Here is a 20,111-nt window from a genome sequence, read left to right as displayed (position 1 = left end):
GTTAGTAGTTAGTAGTAGTAGTAGTATATATATATATATATATATATATATATATATATATATATATATATATATATATATATATATATCCACGTGCCCCTTTCATACACAAGTCATAGTTTATCCAAAGTTATTTTTGCATAATCGCGAAATATAAATGTTCGTCGGCAAAGGGACTCCTCTGCAAATTCTTATAGTTATGTGAAATTTTTCAAATTGTGATAAGTAAAAGAACAATGCGTGAGGGAAGTAATAAATACGGAAGTTTCAGAAGACTTTATACCATTTTATGTCGATAATTTTCTGCAATATTTTTCAACGGAACACCATATTTGACCAACCTGGAATAACGTTAGATCATATTCTGAACAAAACTTCAAAAATCTTCCGGTAAAATGACAAATTTTCAAAAGATAAATCCACGAATAACAAGCCTTGCATTCACATGTTGTACACTGATCCGGTTTCCAGACGTCGCCATCTCTTTTCATCCCATCATCTACGTTACACATATGTTTTCCATGTGTTTTATGAGCTCTTCGTTTCCTGAAGGTTTCATGACGTCTTGAACGAAAACTCTTATTTTAATATAAGGATCCATTCCTTTTCCTTAGAAAGGGTCAGTATAAGACATAGCTTACCTGCTTTGGATTATACTCTCCTCTGCACTGTATGAAGCACAACCCTTGTCACAACATGACTGCCAAACATTTAAATTAATTTGAGGCACCAGCTCACAATCTTCGTAAAATTTAATGGACCGGTCCCCTCTGTACTCGAACACGTCCCTCTAAAAACAACCGTAGCTTTTGTGAAAGGATATTCTTCAAAAATTTTCCATAAAGCTGCTAAGAAATACCTGTACGCGATGAATGTGATCACCACTGTTACATAGCACAGCCGCTAGTGTCGTTTTCCGAATTTGCTGAAGTTGTAAAGGTGTGAAAACACCTTCGTTTTCATACCTGTAATTAACAATGAGTTTCCCGGGATTATTTAAATCTTCAAAAAAGTCATTCTGGATATCATATTTCCCAGGTTTAATTTTTTAAATGAAACAAACCAAAACCGATCTCCCGTACGTAAGCGCCTGAACTGGTCTCCAAGGATGCATCCGATTGTTGGTCCAACTAAAGCTCCAGCCAACCGTCGTTCCAAAATTAAGCCCACCCACAAGTCAATATTGCCTCAAAATGAGAACATTTCGCACTGCGCAAGGGTATCATGGAATAAGAAAATGTGAAAAGATTTTATTTAATGAGTCATTCGATCCGTGCTTCAGTGAATCATTAATTTTCCTTCTAAGCAAAGTGTGAAACGAAGAATACTCGAATATACAGTTCTGTTATCAGTAAAGAATAGAAATTAGAGAATTAAAAATTGCGAGTACTGGTTTTGAATTTCAGAGCGGAAATTAACCAGGGTGTCCGTAGAGTTCTTTAAGCTTAGCTCGTGTATTGTTATTCGGTACATCATCTGCTAAATCATCCCATGTCTCTGGAACGCTGAAGTTACACCAGCGCCGGAATGCGACATACCTTAAAGTATCTTCTAAATTATTTTTTTTCACTTTATAAGGGGTCAGGTCTAACAGGCATGATAGATTTCCGAAATGGATTGTAATGAACTGACTTAATATTACCAGAGGGTATCATATCAGTCCGATTTCTGGAGATAAGAAGATGACAACTAGCCAACTCTCTTTGGAAAGCACACTTTTGAAAACGTGTAGATTTTGGAAATTAAATTGTAGAAGTCTTTTGTGAATCTGGCAAAACTTCTCCGTCTTCATCATTCAATCAGCCTGCAGCTCATGTCCGACAAAATTATTAGCGATTGGACAAACCCGGGCAATCCGTGATCACGGCCGCGTTGGATGTTGATTGTTGCCAGGTCGTACATAGACTGAAATATAATATGTTGGTGTCGATTTCAGACAAGCTTTCGCAATTTATATTAAATTTGAAATATAAAAATTTACCAACATATTAAATCTTTTTATATTGAATTTACATCTTCGTCAATTCGAGCAGGCATTCTGATTCCATTACTTTGCTGAAACAATTCTAAACCATATTTGTATCAAACAATGATATTTCATAAATTACCGATCTACAACATACTTCTTCGACACGGCTAAATAATTTATGCGTCAATTCCTTATTGACCAATTGTTGTTCCTTTGGAGTCTTCATAGGCATTGCGAACAATCCCCGCAACAAAGGATCAATTCCGCCTTCTGATAGTAATCGTTCAGGAGCGAAGAAAGCCTCGTGTAATGGTATATGACCTGCAGACATTGTCAATGGTTCAACAAACGATATACAAAATATCAATTAAACTTCCTAAAGTCCCTGGAAACATGTTAGATGCAGTCAGCGAAGACTAAAATTCAAACTTTTTCTATTGAAATACCTTCTTTGATTGGTTCAAAATTTTTGTCCAAGCGATATAAAATTGGATTGACAATTGTATGTCCAAATCGCAAAGCAGCAGCCGAGAAGCTATTAGCTAAAGTAGGGTTCACTTCTGGATCATATCCTTTATATGGCCCAATAAGTTCTGCGTATCCATCCTAAGATAACTGTTTTGAAGACTTTGCTTCAGATTTTTTCCTGAATTTAGTGTAGTTTTCTCGAAAAGTTAAAATCGTACCGGTCCAAGCACTTTAGGCAACCAGTGTTCGTAGGTAATTACTTGTAACATAGCTCCGATCAGCTTTCTCGTTTCTTGATATATGGTCTCACCATCCCAGTGCGGATTTATTTCCAGAAATATCGTCGCAATACGATTGTGTTCTCGAAGCCATAATGTATGCATGCTAAGCAGTGCTAGCTATAATTATCACACATACAACATAATTTGAGAAAGAAAAAATGCAACCCTGATTATATTAGTATTAGAGAAAGCTATTCAATAAGTTTAATTTGTAAAAGCTGAGTCTAAAATATGATTACTAAAGAACTGAGTTTGCGAACTTCGGCGGAAAACGTAGATTTCCGAATTCGGCAGAAGTGTGATCTAGCAATAAACCTATAACATATGCTACTCTGCAACCCTTCTTCATCCTAAATTTTTTTTCTTTTCGAGTTTCAAGCTTCCAGACGACAAGAAACGAGAAAATTAAACATTCTGAAACACGAACTTATCAAACATATTATCATTTCTGTGATTAAAATTTCCATAAGTTACTATAAACGTTTGTCAAATTTGTCCTTTCTACATATAGCACCAACCTGTTCATTGGCTCGATAATCACCGGCTAAAAAACAGCTGATCGGATTTTCATGGGAACGATTACGACGACATTCCATGGACGACTCGCGTTCAAACGGTAAATATGGCTTCTGAGTTTCTGATACAATGTCAAATCTCAGCAGGCCATGGTCACCGAATAAATCACGTAAATTTAGGGCATCCACTTCTGCACTACCGTAGATACCAGACCCATCGATAAATGCAGTTAACTTGAAAAGAAGAATTTGAAACATATGTTTAAATTATCGAATTTTTAAAGAAATAAGTCGTTACAAAGCAATTTTGAAAAGTCTGCTTATAGCAAGCAAAACTGTATTCATCTGAGACACTTTATATAATTGGAAAAATAACGGACATTTTTTACATGGATAATTTTGCATATTTCTAATCGTGCTTTTTCTACATCGAATTGTAAACAATAGCGGACTCACGATGTTCATTTGTTCACGATAGGTAAGCTGTCGGTAAATCGGACCAGTTTGACCGGAACCACAAGTTGCACTGGATCGCTCCATCTCAATACATGAGATTTCGGGCTTTTTCCTGAACTTGAAAAATGAATACATTAAAATTAAGAAGTATGTTTTTATCAGATTCATTTCATAAATCTTCATCAATTTTTGCAATATTATTCTAAACAAACTACTGTACTGGAAGTACATGCCAACTCTTAATCCCTTAATTGAAAAAAAACTCACTCGCCCTGCATACGAGGGTCCTCTGGAGGCATCGGGACATTGTAACATGGATCCAAGTTTTCGCAAGTTTTATTACATATTGCTCCTTTCATATATGTTTGGCGTGCCAGGCCAGGCGCTGTTTGCTCGATGTCATGTGCTGTAAAATGAAGAAATATGCCGTTGAATTTCGAAGTAACTGACTAGATAAGTCCTAACGTTAAGTGATTTATTATAAGTACCCAGAAATTGTCCCCATTGTTTCATCATGGCAGTATAACCAAAATGCGGAGTTATTTCTTCGGTTGAGATAATCTTCATAGAAACAAGTCGAGGATTTGGTTTCCTGAATCCAAAATAAAGTTTTTCAGGATTCCATCCAACTGGCGTATTGAAACCATTTTCATATATAGGTGGTAAATTTCGGCGAAATGGTGTTTGTGCAACTCCCCAAAACTGATGCTCCATGTTGTTGCATTGTCCATCATATGTCCTTCAAGATTGAAGAAACATGTTTCCACTAATTTTAAAAAGAAAACTTCAAGTAAATATAAAAGATTATATCAGTCTAGAGTCTGAAGAGATCATTAAAACGTTTTTCAATAACACTGAAATTTTGAATTTTTTTTGTGGAACCTGTATTTGGAGTATAGACACATGTCAGTACACGGATTTCGAAATGGTCCAGTTACGCATCCGGAAAGTTCCATAATTGTTTGGATATTCGATACGGCCAGAATCGATTCGAACGAAAAATTCATTGGCAACTGGTTAATTGGGAATTTTAAACCTAAATAACTGGGAATCTTTGAGTGATCGAAATTTTAATGGACTAAGAAAGTTGCAAAACAAATGAATCTTAAAACTTAAGGCTATTAACCTACCGTCACGAACATACTGTTGGACAAGTAATAAACTTTGCTCATAGATTTCTCGTGCTTTGGTGAGTGCAGCATCTTGTGGTACGTTGAATTTAAACATTTTCATGAATTCCCATGGCGACATTTCACCAATGTTAATTGATGATTTTGACTGGTTTATTGCTCTAGAACTGGAATCTTTCCCAAAAGAATAGTTATAAGAATCATATCCACTTAATCCTCAAATATTTAATCAGTAAAACTCAAATATTTAATCAGTTTTACTGATTAAATATTTGGAGCAACAACTGAATTAAAACTGAACCACTCGATAGAATTTCACTGAAGTTTAACCTGTTAACATTTTCTTTAGCTTGTTTGACAATATTTTCGAGAACTTCATTGGTTAAGGATTCATCTAGAATATGTTGATTTGGCAGGTAAACTTTAAGGGTTGCATTAGCGCTTGTCATTCCCAGAGCATTGCGTGCAATACATTGATAAACACCTTCATCTTCTCGCGTAGCATGAATTATCGTCAGCTCATTATCTCGTTGAGTTAGCTTAAATTAGCTTTTGTTATAACAATCAAAATCGTCATATTTTTTTTCTAATTTTTTTGTAATTATTGCATAAATACCGAATCCTCTAAAACAATAGTGAATATGAATTATTTTGCAGTTTGTAATCTAAAAAAAAAAATAAGAAGTTAAAAACCTCAATATGTAGATCGTCATGCGATATTTCCACACCATTAAAGTACCATTTCACGGATGGAGGTGGCTGTCCGGAAATCCGACAAACGAAGGTGACCTGTTGGCCAGGATTAACCACTTTTGATTCCGGTCTATCCACTATAAGTGGAGCTGAGTTATTGAGGATTTGTAACTCGAACGAGTGTTGAACTTGACCATTTTGATTGCTCGCTACACAAATGTATCTGAACCACTTAAATAATGATTTGCATTAGCAGTTTCAAAGTAAATATAGCTTAAGCAAGACCAGCACTAAGTAAAATGATAATAGCACTATAAAAAAAATTGTCGTATTACTTACGACTTAATTAATTAATAAGACAACTTAATTAATAAGAAAACCGTGAGTGAGCTTAACAATTATTTCCGAGAAAAATGGTCATATTTCGAAAATTCCTGAGTTTGAAGACTTTTATCGAAAAACCCTGACTACTTATCCACTACTCTCTTCGCTTCCTCCTTCCCCTCCGTTCTTATCAACTCTCTCCAGAAGTTCTTCATTTTGACTGTGATTATATCCTGCTTTCATCATGAATATATTCATAAACAGGTTTTAATCATTGATGATGTTCTCTTGTAATCGTCGCATACATTATGAATTTCTTTGTTAAATTCCTGTTTGGCATTTACCAGATTATACTGTCCCACGAGATTGCTGACTTAGTGCACATGACATACTTCAACCTAATAAACCTTTTTCCGAATTCCACGAGTCCGAAAAAACACAGAAGCATATGAGAAACATTGAGAAGCACATGAGAATTACTCATCTTCTGTTTGCTTAGCATCTTAAATTAGTCAATTATTTGGTGGAAAGTTAAGATCTATGCAAAGAGAAGTGAAACTAAAGGGAAATATTTATAACTTAAATATGGAAGAAACTTACTTCCCAACATCGCTTTTCTGGAATGGATAGATGCTGAGTACAGAACTGTTCAAATTCAATGAATACTTGTAAGTTGGACGAATTTGTTCGCCTTTGAAATGCCAAGTCATTATTGGTTTCGGTTTAGCTTAAAATTCTTCTTACATAGAAAAATTGACATAGTTGGACATGGGAAATAATTTAGCAATTCAATTTTACATGCTGCAATTGAATCTCATAGCAGTAGAAATTCGCGATGCTTGTTGAGAAGTGCATCAATTTAGAAGTAAATCTATATTCGATAACGAATATCTGCATGATCTTATCTACAAAGGTCAATACGATAGATACAGATTCATTTCTGAGCGTTTTAGGAAGCACTGTTTTTCATGAAGAGACGCAATGTTAACCAGATTCTATGTTCATCACATCTTATAACAGCAGGATTTGTTTCATTCGCCAAGTAGACAACAATGTTACCAATTGAAACCTTAGAACTCGGGAATATAAACTGAGCTACTTATGCAATCAGTCTTTGATATATAGTAGGACCCTTAGTGTAATTTCTATTATCGGAAACTTTAATAATGCTTATATGCTAATGCTATCGTGTCTTTTCTGTCATTTGAATACTCAACTGCCATTACTATGAAAAAATAAGCGCCAGAATTTAAGCCACATTCCCGCTTAAAACCACTTTGAGCAGAACATTATACTGATGAATCAAAATCTGTGAGACGTGGTACCAAAATGCTCAGCATAACTAATTCGCTGTGCATTTTTCTACAAAAAAAGCCTTTTCCTAAGTTATAAAAATTCATCGTCAGAGAGTAGAAACTGTGCTTTTCGTACCTGTTGCTTCACAAGTAAGCCGAACAGCTGAGCCTTCACGGAAGCTACTGTTAGATGGGACGGACAAAAAATGCGGCACACGTTCTAGACGTTGTTCTTCATGATAGCTACTGTAATATACGTTTATTATATATTATATGTCTAGAAATTAAAATCATTTCGAAAACATTATTCAAAAAATCAATTATTTCAAAGTTTAGAAATATAACAAACGTTTCTGATGCTGCAGAATTAACAAATACAAATAGGAAAATCAACAACATTCGGAGATCAGCACTTCAAATTCTGAAATGGTTTAGATATTATTCTTGAGCAATTAATTTTTTTCCACCATTGAAAAATGCACATCAGTTCATGAAACGAAACTTCTGAACTATTAAGCGACAAATCGAAAACTATAAGAAATTCAGCATCCAAGAAACACCATTTATGTTTTATAAATCAGGTAGTGAATTTCCGAAATTAACAAAGTGAATAGGAAATTCTTTGAGATGATGAAACCTGAAACAGTTATTTTGAGCGGGCGATTACCAACAAATTTTCGTTGCATTTCTGTCTGGTCAATAGCCCGGGTGATATTCGGGCTCATTTTATCTGAGGACGATTGGCAATACGTTTTTGCAGTGTTTTCGAAAATTATATTTAGAACAATAATAATTTCAAAGCATAATTCAAAGTGAACCGTTGGAGCACATGCACATGGCATTCATTTAATTTCAAAGAAAAGCTGTGTTAAAAATTGTGAGAACATATTGTGGCAGTTTACCAAACGTGAAGAGTGTAAAATAATGATTAATTATTAGAAATTTTTTTACAGCACCTACAAAGCTGATAAACAATTATTTGGGAGGAGAACTGGCACATTGTACTACGGATCTTTCGAACTTTTTTGAAATACTTTTGGAAAAAAAGTGGAGCTAACCAAGTTTTTCATAACATTCTATGAAATATCTTATTTTTTCTAACTTGCATTCAAGTTTAAAATCTTTAATTTTATACTTTCTAAAACCATCTAACTGAGAATCCTAATTTCAAACTAAACCGTCCAATTTTCAAAATTGAACTTGAAGTCCTGTGTTTGGTTATTTTCGAAAAATGCGTCTAATATTTGTGATGACCTTTCGATCCGTTCTTTGATGGCAATATGCAGTCATTGTAAAATTAACTAGGAATTAAAAATTTTTTCGATTTGGAAATTTTGAAAAGTATTTTTTGAAAAGAAAAACAGAGAAACACTGTCTTTTGAGCAAATTTCAATCCGATGCAACATCAAAGTTAGCAGTATATAAATAAAAGTGACAAGAAATGGACGGGAAGTTAATGTGGTTGAATTGATGAAATGGTCCAGATGGCCCCTAAATTACCATAAAGGCTCCATTTTGTTTCTAGTCTTGCTGTCGGGAACCAGGATACAGAGAATAATTTAGAATGAAGTGTAATGTACGGGGAGGGTATGATGGTGCTGTTGATGATTGACTTGTAAATAAGCACAAGTCCTAAATGTTTCTGAATATCTAAATGTCCTTTAGTAGGATGTATCAATTTTCCAATGAACGCTAATTACAAAAGCTTTGTGCACTGGTATAACCAGCATTCAGATTATATCCACAACTATATCTACCAATTCAGTTTAATAACTCCTCAAAAAAAAGATCAATATAAATAAATGAGCAAACAAGTTCCCCAAAAGTCTGAAAAACTTCAGAAAATTTTGGGATTGTTTTTAATGAATGAAATTGTTTTAACGAATACAACCGACATTTTATTTGTTGAGGGCATCTTTTTTCCGGTTCATATTCCGAAACATAAATTAAGTTATTCAACTTCTGGCAACAACGAAGAGATGAAGAGTTTAACCAAAATTTCAGCTAGTAAATTTACTTACAAACACCTTTAGGTCTTTAGGAGATGGTTCGAATGCCTTATTTTAATTTATTCATCCATTATTACCACTATTGTTAGTGGTGAAATTTCAACAAGAAGTTTTGAGTAGACACAAGCACATTGTGTAATTAATGAAAGAAAGTTGAAATGTGTGTGCTCAGTTAGGCTGTTAGAAGTATCACATTTGCAGATTGTGATAAATACAAACCGTGTTTATAAATACAAATCATCAGCGTTTAGGACCGGTCCATTGCCCATCCATCAGCATTACATTACTAACCTAACCTATGTTTCTATAATATATTTGTATTTTTTGTCAACAATGCATTAATATATTATCTACTTAACATAATAACGTTGTTCTTTCATGCAAGTGAATCATTGCAACAATTTACCATTATTTGTTACAGAAGTGCAGAAATCGAAATATTAGATAATTTAAAGACGTTCAAGACAGTAACTAATTTCGTATTTCAAAAGAACCTATATAAGCTGGATGAGTGATTGATGACTCATAAGTCACATTTTACGTTCGTCAACTGGACCGTTTGGTCACATAGACACTTGAAAGCAGCATTAAAAGATTCTGAATGTTTCCAAAAAAATTGTCTAGAACTCCAAACTACTGAGTGTATTGGTAAAAATCGCTGAATTGTATTAGTGGAACCAAAAGATGAATTGTTACAATGGTAATCCAAATCATTTGAGGATGTTGAGCAGTTGTTGACTTTCAGATTGCTGACGTATTTTTTAGAGTTTTCTTACGCAGTTGTGGTTGACTAGTCTGATTACCAGCTTATTGTACCAAAACTCGTACAAGTGAATTAAGGAAATTTCTAACAAATCCAAGGAAAAATTAACTGAGCCGGGGTCATTCAAATAGTAAATAAGCAAAGAATGATGATAATTATGTATTCAATGATATGTTTCATCCTTCATTTAAGTTTGAAAATCACTTAACACAAAATTGGCAAGTTTTTAGGCATTGAAAAAAGGTTTCTACTTCTGTAATGGTTGTATTCCACTGTTTTGCGAGTTCTTAGCATTTCTGTAGCACTTCAAATCATAATCTGCAGTTTTTAAACGTGAAATGCGGGCAATGACCACAGCAGAAATTCTGCAAATTAAGATAGGGAAGAAACTATTGAATCTACAATTTCTAGTTGCAATGTTGAACTGAATGACAAAATCATTACAATCAAGTGCGTATAAATCTATCACATCAACGTCTTTGATCACCTCTTATTTCATAATTAATCAATAATTGAGGAATTCCAGATAGCTCAATTATCTGGAGTCACTCCGGAAGTCTGAGGAAGAGAACAAAGAGGAGAAAAGAAAAATGTGATTCTTTCAGTGAATCAAAGATCTAGGCAATAATTACAACCCATCCACATTGTTTCCTCATTTCAGCTCTCATTAATGATTGTTTCTCTTCACTTCTCTTATATTCAAGGTCTTTTAAAGTGGAAATTATTGAGAAAAACTTGCCGGTTCGAATGTTTCTTTATTGATTGCGCAGTGCTTAGGAACCAAATTCAGTTTAACATAAACGATATAAATTACTGAGAAAAGCTTTAAGCAGTAGAGTTCTTCGAAGTTTCTGAAAGTTTTAGACCTTAACGAGGAATTTTTGATGGAGGTTGTAATACAAATCCCTTCAATGGAATCTGTAAAATAAATGCAATTACCAGGGATTGTGATGATTGCTTCATTTAGTCTATCAAGTTTCAAATAACCCAGGCTGTCGAAATGCTGATGAAATATAAGTGCTTTCTAAAGTAAAGGAAAAAGATATCCGACTTATTACAGATTTGTTTTTTTCGTAGTGGCTTCTTACACAACAAGAGCGAAACAATCGGATCCAGTGGGTTTGAAACGAATTATCTCAGAAAAGAACATAAAGGCACGAATCAGTCCGATCCCTCCGAGCATTACTCAGATAACATCTTATATGGATGAAGTCAAATAACTTCACTCGGCTTCGTGATTCTGTGTTTGGTTGCACAGTTCCGTTGGTCTTCTTCTTACCGAGTGGTCATAAAAGAAACACACCAACGGAACCTCCGTGGTCTGAATTCAGACTCAATTCAGAACTTTAAGCTTGTGAGTACTAGTTTCCACATTTTCCATGTCCCACACTCGCTACCCGGATACCGATTCCTTCAAGATTCCATGTTATTTAAATCGTATGTCTTAAGAAAAGAGCTGAATAATGAAAACAAAGATCTCCAGCTTGAAAGTCGCAATTTCACCGTATTTTGACATGCAGTTTTCAATGAAAAGTAACTTGACAAATATATTATCTCGTCTTTATTAGAAGTTTGAATTCCCATTCGTTATGGAATCAAGATTGGAATTTTCAAACTGGATATAGCAGTCTGTAGAAGAACATTCATAATAATATAAGCAATTAAGTATTTGCAATTGAACCTACTAATTACTCTCCACCACTTCAATTACTACTACAAAAAGCAGTTCGGTATCTTCGTATCAGTCACGGTGAATCTCTCAGTTCACATTAGAAATTTGTAAACGACTTCCGCAATTTATTACTTCTTGACGACTTGGAATACCAAACAAACGGTAAACCAAATTTTGCTCACACTTATATTTAACTACAATTTGCACCTATTACCAACTTCCAAGAATGTATCCCAAACGCTGAAAGGTTCAGGACTAGGCCATCAAATCAAAGACCTTGACTCTATTTTAAGACATTCAGATACTATCGCACATATGCACAACCGTTACTATCGCAAAATAGATTATTTAAAAAATGTTCATGTTTAACGGTGAATAAAAGAAAGATATATTACACTATAAATGCGCTACTCCTGTGAACTGAGATTCGATATGAACAGACATTGAAAAAAAAACTCACTTCAAACAGGTTACTGAAATGAAAAAAGACGAATGTCTATGATACAGAAGATTTCATGTGATTACATTCCTGATGAAGTATATAACTAAGAAAGAAACAAAACGACGAAGACAATCAACTCCATGAACATAATTTTAAAGGATGTAAAACTCCCGATAAGACAAATAATGAAAAGGTGATTCCGTGCTCGCCAAAATAGTGACAGTTCTAGCACAATATCTCAACTAACTTAGTAATATTTTAAATATATTCAAATATATGTCAACTGATCTTCAACAACTGATCAGTCATACACAGAATCAGATTCATTAAATACACAGAAGCAAGGAACAGAAAGCTGATGACATTAAACAAGCGAAAATAATAAAATATACAAATACTAACAGCCATAAATCATAACACTTTAATCAGATTCAAATAAAACAGGTAAAACGCATAAATTTTCAGACAAATTATAGGTAATATACCACGTAAAGATGTGAAATTAGTTCTACAGTGCCAAATAAGGCTGATGATGGCCATATTAACAGTTAATAGAGCAATTAATGGAGGCAAGGGGCAAGAAGTAAAAGCAAAGGGCAGAAAGGCAGAAAGAGGCAAGGGGCGGAAAGTGCCAGTAACTACGCATAACAGCACAAATATTTGGAGGAAAACTTTGTCTAGAAAAATTTGTTTCCTAAGCTTAAAAATGGAAATTTTGATTTCAAAGGATGCTTTCCGCAGTAACAGTAGTTTTTCAGAAAACCATTAACTTATCTACCTCCATTTGTCAAGGGAATGTGTTGAATAGATGTTGCCGACATTAAACTGCCGACTCATAAAAATTTCCATCATTTCGAAGATTTTGGTCCACAATCATCCGAACGTCTCGCTATTTTCGCGCGGTCTTTTCTGAAGGAACAGCGAATTTCAGTAATGTTAAAGAATAAAAGTCACACCAAATTTCTTGAATATATACAAGGAACCTACGAATAATTGAAAACGAAAGCTTACCCCTTGCACTTTCCACACTTTCTCTTGTCATCTTTCTTCCGTTTTCGAGGATTTCCATTTTCATTCTCTTCCACAGTCTCTTCTTTTACAATCTCTCCATTTTCACCTGCTTCCATTTCCGCATTGTCATTGTAGTACTGCTTAAGACGTACATGCCAGGCAATAGAAGCGCAAGCACTTATAGTTCGAAACTGATGGATTATTTTCCGAGGCAGAAAGTAAGCATCGTTATCATGCAACTGAAAAGTTAATCTGCAGTAATGCAAATAAACCACAAAATAATTTGCAAACTTTCACAGAAAACAATGCTTTCATCCATCCTTAATACCTGTTTTATCCTTATCACTTAATATCGCATAAATATGAATGCTAAGTCAGTGAACAGTAAATTCAGTAGTTGAGAACTAGAATGCAGAATTTACCAAAAAGCGTGAATAACGAACTCCTTCTCTTCTTAGCTGATTTAGTTTTGCTTCTTCAACCCATTGTACGCACTAAAATATTCAGGATAAGAATTGCTAATCTGAATTACAGCAAACTGCAGATTTAAAAATAGCAAGATGTTATTAGAGACAGAGAACAACAAACTTCAAATTCTTGCGAAAGAAATTTAGGAAATGTGATTATACTTGTGACATCGGAGGTTCATAAAGGTCCAACTGTAACTCATCAACAATTCTTTCAAAGTCACTCGCATGGAAACAGACGACATCTTTCACCGCCCTTCTTCCTATTTTACTCCTACAAAATGCAAATCTGTACAATATCAAGTGTCTTGCACGGTCGATTTCCAGTTGATTTAGTGAAATTTTGTAGGGTAATTCGAAATTTTATAAACGTTTTCCACAAATGAAAAAAAAATTTGCTATCCCCTTACTTCTTCTTTTCCGTTGGTCCATAGATTGACTGAAGCACACCAACTGCAGCCGTTGTACGCCTTTCCAATCCATCACCTACATGATCTGCATGACACGGTGTCCGATCTTCGAAAAAGAACTCACGTGGCTCTCGGCACCTAAAAAATTTAGTTTTTAGTAAAAAGTTAACAACAATAAACATTTGATAAGAATGGCAGTTGTATTAAAGGATAAGGATTCAAGAATGTTTTGAACCTGTAGGAAGGTACATGCGGTCGAACTGATGTGCTTCGCTTTCGAGTTCTGGACGACAAATCTTCCTTCATCTCATCAGTCCTTATCATCTACAACAGCAGTAAGAAAACAGGAAACACAGTCAATAAAGAAGTGAAAGAATATTTCATAAAGTTCACAGGACCACATAAAAAACTACACTAATTTAACAGATTTTTTTTTACCATGTATAATTGGTGAAAAATACCTGTTCGCCTGGACGCACCCAAAAAATGGGTCCATCATCACTATCAGAAGGACTTTCGAGATCTGCTCCAGACCATTCACCCCAAGGCATTAGGAGCTTAAGCATTGGGAACATTTCCAACCACTCAATCAGTTCCTTGAAAATATACATGATCCAAATTAAAGCCACAAAAAGTATCGGAGAAATGAATAACCAGAAAATCAGTACAATACGATGTAAAGCAAACTTTGAAATAATTGCCACATTCTTCCTGTCTCGTTCCCACCAGACTCAGCGAATGCAATGGACCATATCTAAATGGGAATTTCAAGTCAAACTATACTATGATGACATGATTAAAATGATATAACAGTTCAGCAAAACGACAAACAGCTAATCCAGACAGTCTATCCTCACCACATTTCGTAGTTCTGGAATAGTTTGGAAACACGACTCGCAGTCAATTTGGTAGTGGTTTGTTTCATCTGTATTTAACTGCTAATTACATGGCATTTTGTTTCTCCAAAATGTTTAAAGCTTCTGGAACATACGCCCAGTAGCGCTTCGACTATACTCAACAGTTGTTTTTCTCGTACCGTGATGTAACGATTGATGGGGTCTTTCCTACAAATTTCTCACTAAACATCACGAAAACTTCCGGATGGTTCCATAGACATTTCAAAAACAATTATCCGGTCGCAAATTCTCATTAACTCACCTAAAAGTTCCATGATGACAAGTCTCCATAACATGACTATAATATTCCGAAACAGTCGTTGTACTAACACACTGCTTACTGGTAAGTGATCCAATCTTTACCGGCATATGGGGAAATTTCTTGGCAAAATATTCCAAACCATTCTGTAATCGACATCAAGTTCCTTACTCTGCGAAGAAATCAAAGATCAAAACAAGCCGAAAAAACTTAATTTGAGTTCCCACAGGCGTAATTTCACTTTTTTTTCGCGTAATCTCGCAATTCTTCGTTTCCTTAATAAAATTACAAAAAACACTTCACGAAGATACTATTGAAATTTTTAAATATAATTCCTGCCTGAAGGTATTCGGCAGCGTTTTCAATAACAGCGATTACAAAGACAGGTGTGCTGTTAACTTCAGCCAAACCGAATGTCACAAACTCCATGGTAAACTCATCCAGTTCGGAACCGCTGAAATGGTCCTTAATTTTCGACCAATCTGCCTTAAGCATCGAAGCGCCACCATTTGGATGCGTCACGACATGAATATACTTTCGAAACTGAAGTACATTTCCAGTTTCACAGAATAAGATTTTTATTCAAAGAAAAAAAATTAGTATTAATAAAACACCACGTAATCAAAAATGTATCATAAAAGAGACATCTCGAAAAAAGGACCTTCTCAGAAATCTTAGGCAGCTGATCATGAGTCTTTTTATGTCGTAATACACTTTTATTGCCATACAGTGTTTTCGAACAACCTGCAACATCTATCGCGGTTGCCTGCTTGAATAAACCACATGGTGTAGAATCAGTGAAACCACTTGTTGATGGAGATGAATGTTCACGTTCACTGAAACAGCTGCGAAGAAATTATTTCTAAGCTCAAAATACAAATTCGAAGACCAAATCTCTGTAAATTTCAATTGTTATTCCATGAAAGCTATTATTAGCAAAGGTAGAGCTGGGCAGGCACCCAACTAGAAATATAGAAGAAGTAAAATTGGATATAAGTAAATCGAAAACATAAATTGGTATATTTGTGGAGCATTACAACTATATTATGGAGTATAAAGCCATATTATGTATACCAAGTTCACTTATTAGATGATATTTAGACATGAAACTACTCCACTCTTTATAAGTAATTTATAAGTAATTGATGTCGACCATCTTTCGAAGTCATATAACCAAATCACTTCAAATATTTTGACTGATTTTGAAGCACAAGAAAACATACCGGGCTCACAACTGTGTTATTCTAAATCTTCTTTTCAAAGATCATGTATTATAAAAAAAAAAGAAAAAGAAACTGATTTCTCTTTTACTCTCCTCATCGTAAGCTTTCTTAAGAATTAACAAAAGTTCACTACTCTGAGAATATATAACTCCAAGACAAAAAAAAAAATATGATATAAGCTCGACAGTAAAATAATCCAATTCATGTCATTAGCGCACTGAAAATGAATCTTTTGAAAAAAGACGTATAAATAGTGAATACAACAAATAATGAGATTACATAAAACAAAATATTAATAAACTAACCACACTCCAGGCATTGGAGAAGCTGGTGGTCCAAGTTCAACAACTCCATCTTCATGATTTTCATTTGATGAGATCCCAGAGACTCCGAAAAACCGAGTCTAAATGAAATTTATAACAAATTTTGTTACTTCTAAATTGAAATAACTATCCTGATTCAAAAATGATAGGGCTGCAATAACATTAATGAAAATGAAACATTATCCGGAGTAAGGTTTCTTTCAGAATCAGTAGATGACACCAATTCATCTTCATTCAAATCATCCTCTGGAACAAAGAGAATCCTTTTCACAACCATCTCTTCAACCCCTCGAACATCTTCAGTTTCTCGATGCGGTTTTTCTTCTGAAATTCTTGCAAATAATACTTACTAATAATAGTTTATGTGTTAATTATCTAAATCAAGAACTATGTTGCGGTGCGTATGATCTGGTTTCGCCATAAAAAGTATGGATATCGGTTTCAAATTCAAAATTATGTACAATAAAAGTAAAACGTTATCGAAAATTCCCGAGAAAAAGAAAAACATACCATCCTCCAAATTAGAGACACTCAATTGTTTCTCAAGTATATCACTGTCTGCTACCTGCTTAATTTCCAAATTCACTTCAGATCGTTGGATTTCACCAGTTTTGATAATAGTAACATCCGTCTTACTTTTATCTGCTTTCATTATTTTTCCATCAGCCACAACTTTTGCTAACGAATCAGTGCCACCAACTGGAAAAGCACTGCCCAATGCGTTCTTACTTACTTTTCCATCAGTTCTCGTCGATTCAAGAGAGTTATTAGTTACCCGAATGGTTTTGTGTGGACCATCAGCAACTGGTTTCGGATTCTTATTTCTTACACCATCCAATTCTTTACGTTGAATTTTTTCGGACGGTTTTGGAACTTTAACCATGTTGACCCCTTCTTTTGTCTTTTTACCACTTTCCTTTTTTCCAGTCCCACCTAGCTTTAAACCACACTTCTGTCCACTACTTTTTATGTCCGGGGCACCGCGACTCTCTTTAACAACTGAGTCTCTGCTCATGGATAATTTCTTTTTTTCACTTTGAAAGCGCGAAGGCTTTGTTGACTTAGAAACTCGTGGTTTCGGAGACAGGTCAGCGAGATCAAGCAGTATCGGATCCAAAGCCATTGGTATACCCTTCGGCTTGATAACAGTAGCAGTCTCTGAAATAGATGCAATAATTAAAGCAGTGCTCATATAAAACCTTATGAGAGATATAGTTTGAAAGTTTGATTTCAGTTAATACTCACTTCGTTTTAATTGAATCCAAAATCTTATTTAATTCAAAACAGCGGTAATTTCCATACAATTCAATCAATGTTAGTGTTTCATCATATGTACCTGGTTTTGGATCGCTTTTAACAAAACACGCGTTGCTGTTCTTTACGCAAAAACTCGACTGTGACACTAGTCGCATATCATTTGGTGGTGGAGGTGGCGGCGGTGGTGGAGGAACGGCAAGTACTTCAGGACCGAGTACACGTTCGCTAAAAAAACTTTTGATTGAAATCCTGTATGAAAAAAAAAAAAAACAAAAAGAAAAATCTCATGTCCACAATAAGTTTAGGAGCCTAAGTAACGGCTTAATAAAAAATTCGTTGACAATCTTTAAAAATCTTGTAATAAACGACAAGTACTACGAGTGAGTTATTTAGTTACCAATGTGAAACTTCTTGCGGTAACTTTTTTGTTTAATATGCTGACAGTAGTTGCACTAAAAAATCGTTCCGATAGCTCAAGAATGAATACCGCAGCGAATAAACATTTGAAATATGGCTCAACGTCCCGAACTATGCCACTGTTCATTAGGTAACAGTTGACAAGGTCTTTTATGTAAATGGATGTCAAAAAAAAAAAAAACGGAAAGTTCGTCGGGTCATCAGTGAGTCGATCTGATGCCACTGTAATATCAAAAGAAAACTTACTTCGGAACTGATGAAGCGTAACTGAAGGGAGGACAAACTCCAAAGCCAGCATCTGCTGACCAACCAGAGGTTTGAAAAATTCCAGTTGTATGGTTGTTCGTCTGTGTATTCATGTACGGAGGCAGAGTGGCGGATGTTGAGGGCGGCTGCATCATCAGAAATGGCTGCACATGTAAACCCGGTAAGGAACCGAAACAAGGCATTTGTGGTATACCACTGCTGCCTAGAATATGTGCATTCAGTGACTGTCAAACAAATGGATTTGACTAACTAGAATAGAATGTATTTTGTATCATGTTCACAGATGATTCTATGACGTGCTTCGACAAAATTTTTACATCAGTTTAACTAGTAATTGCAAAGTGATAAAAGGGAAATTCATGATATGGCACATGATGATTATGTAAAAGAACAAAGTAACATGAAAGAAAACGGACCAGGGTATCCTCCAAGACTTGTATTACCGGAATAATTCGGTTTACACAAATTAACTGTAGGTAGGACAATTACTGGACTTCGATCCCTCGGTGCTGTTGACTTGGCGACCGATTTTACACTTACTGGCTTTTCAGTGATTACTGGTGATGGTGATCGAGAATCGGGTGACTTCGGAGGATATGGTGGAGTATGTGGGCCGCGCCTTATCGTCCTAAAAAATTTTCCACTATGCATTACTCTTCCTGCTGCATTACATCTCTTGATTGTGACAATCAATATAAGAAATAACACACTAACCGATCAGCGGAAATTTGATGACTTGCTGAAATATTTGCCAATCCGCTTAGAAGACTACGACCAGAATTTGCTGCAAGGTGTCCATCTCCACCGGTATTTAGTTGGTTTGATGTCTAAATACAACATGGTACTTGAAATGATTATTAAAAAAACACATCGTAAATTGCCTAGTTGCAGAACCGCCACACCAGAGATATTTGTCTGGTGTATTCTGGAGCATTTCATGTTAGTTGAGAAAAAACGAAGAACTCACATCATTATTTGCCAACAAACGACTTTCATTAGGACTTGGAGGCGTAACTGGCCCGCGCCGACCTTTTCCCATAGCAAATGGAGGTTTAGGTGGTGGAGGACAGTGATATAAAGCATCCGTTATAACTGGATGAGTCTGCTCATGTACCTGGAACAAAAATTTCTAGCAGTCTGAAATAACTTACGACTCACTGATATGAATAAGAAATGGGTTCTCTTTTTAGCTAGACGACAGAATAAGCTCATTAACCGTGAAGCATCACGATTTGTCAGCACGATTCCGAATAAATCTTGACTTTTACAGCAATCAGTTGAAATAGCTTTTCTAAGCAAATAATTCGAAATAGCTTCATCAAGTAACTAAGTAACAATGCGATAACAGTAGATAACCTTAGAAGCTTCCACTGCAGCTGCACGTTTTACTTTACGTTGCATATTCGCTGTCGAGTCCTTGGAGCTGCTCATAAATTCTTTAATTATGTAAATTATAGTGTGCCATAAGCAGCACTTTTCGNGATTAAACACGAAACAAATGGAACGTAGGTGAAATGAATAAACNTTTAAANCTCAAATCAGAAGCAACTAAAACAGTTCTTTT

The 20,111-nt window shown here is 35.1% G+C and overlaps 2 protein-coding genes across 2 annotated transcripts in view; both read right to left on the bottom strand.

Moving 5' to 3' along the window:
* Positions 1-315: 315 nt before the first annotated feature.
* On the bottom strand, positions 316-7,530 carry LOAG_05579 (animal heme peroxidase; the record flags this gene model as incomplete). The annotated part of the gene is made up of 21 exons (XM_020446902.1): positions 316-341; positions 431-546; positions 642-790; positions 860-965; positions 1,064-1,187; positions 1,420-1,538; positions 1,847-1,905; positions 2,124-2,290; positions 2,416-2,575; positions 2,656-2,835; positions 3,237-3,467; positions 3,690-3,801; positions 3,957-4,095; positions 4,178-4,428; positions 4,572-4,725; positions 4,820-4,980; positions 5,150-5,358; positions 5,513-5,735; positions 6,437-6,563; positions 7,268-7,377; positions 7,481-7,530. 21 exons carry the CDS (start codon positions 7,528-7,530, stop codon positions 316-318), a joined length of 2,973 nt encoding a protein of 990 aa, XP_020302810.1.
* Positions 7,531-12,865: 5,335 nt separating this feature from the next.
* LOAG_05578 (hypothetical protein) overlaps positions 12,866-20,111 on the bottom strand; it is a gene marked incomplete at both ends in the record, with an annotated part of 7,997 nt that continues 751 nt past the window's right edge. Inside the window, 19 exons of the mRNA XM_020446901.1 lie at positions 12,866-12,926; positions 13,029-13,267; positions 13,451-13,522; positions 13,658-13,769; positions 13,906-14,043; positions 14,141-14,229; positions 14,367-14,501; positions 14,593-14,659; positions 15,064-15,206; positions 15,400-15,603; positions 15,722-15,896; positions 16,589-16,686; positions 16,785-16,930; positions 17,117-17,764; positions 17,943-18,088; positions 18,527-18,749; positions 18,964-19,175; positions 19,262-19,374; positions 19,515-19,661. Coding sequence (XP_020302809.1) covers positions 12,866-12,926; positions 13,029-13,267; positions 13,451-13,522; positions 13,658-13,769; positions 13,906-14,043; positions 14,141-14,229; positions 14,367-14,501; positions 14,593-14,659; positions 15,064-15,206; positions 15,400-15,603; positions 15,722-15,896; positions 16,589-16,686; positions 16,785-16,930; positions 17,117-17,764; positions 17,943-18,088; positions 18,527-18,749; positions 18,964-19,175; positions 19,262-19,374; positions 19,515-19,661 — 3,168 coding nt within the window. The remainder of the gene's footprint in view (positions 12,927-13,028; positions 13,268-13,450; positions 13,523-13,657; positions 13,770-13,905; positions 14,044-14,140; positions 14,230-14,366; positions 14,502-14,592; positions 14,660-15,063; positions 15,207-15,399; positions 15,604-15,721; positions 15,897-16,588; positions 16,687-16,784; positions 16,931-17,116; positions 17,765-17,942; positions 18,089-18,526; positions 18,750-18,963; positions 19,176-19,261; positions 19,375-19,514; positions 19,662-20,111) is intronic.

This window comes from Loa loa (genome assembly GCF_000183805.2).
Source record: "Loa loa unplaced genomic scaffold supercont3.25, whole genome shotgun sequence".
Classification (NCBI taxonomy): domain Eukaryota; kingdom Metazoa; phylum Nematoda; class Chromadorea; order Rhabditida; family Onchocercidae; genus Loa; species Loa loa.
This window is presented reverse-complemented; position numbering and strand designations above follow the sequence as displayed.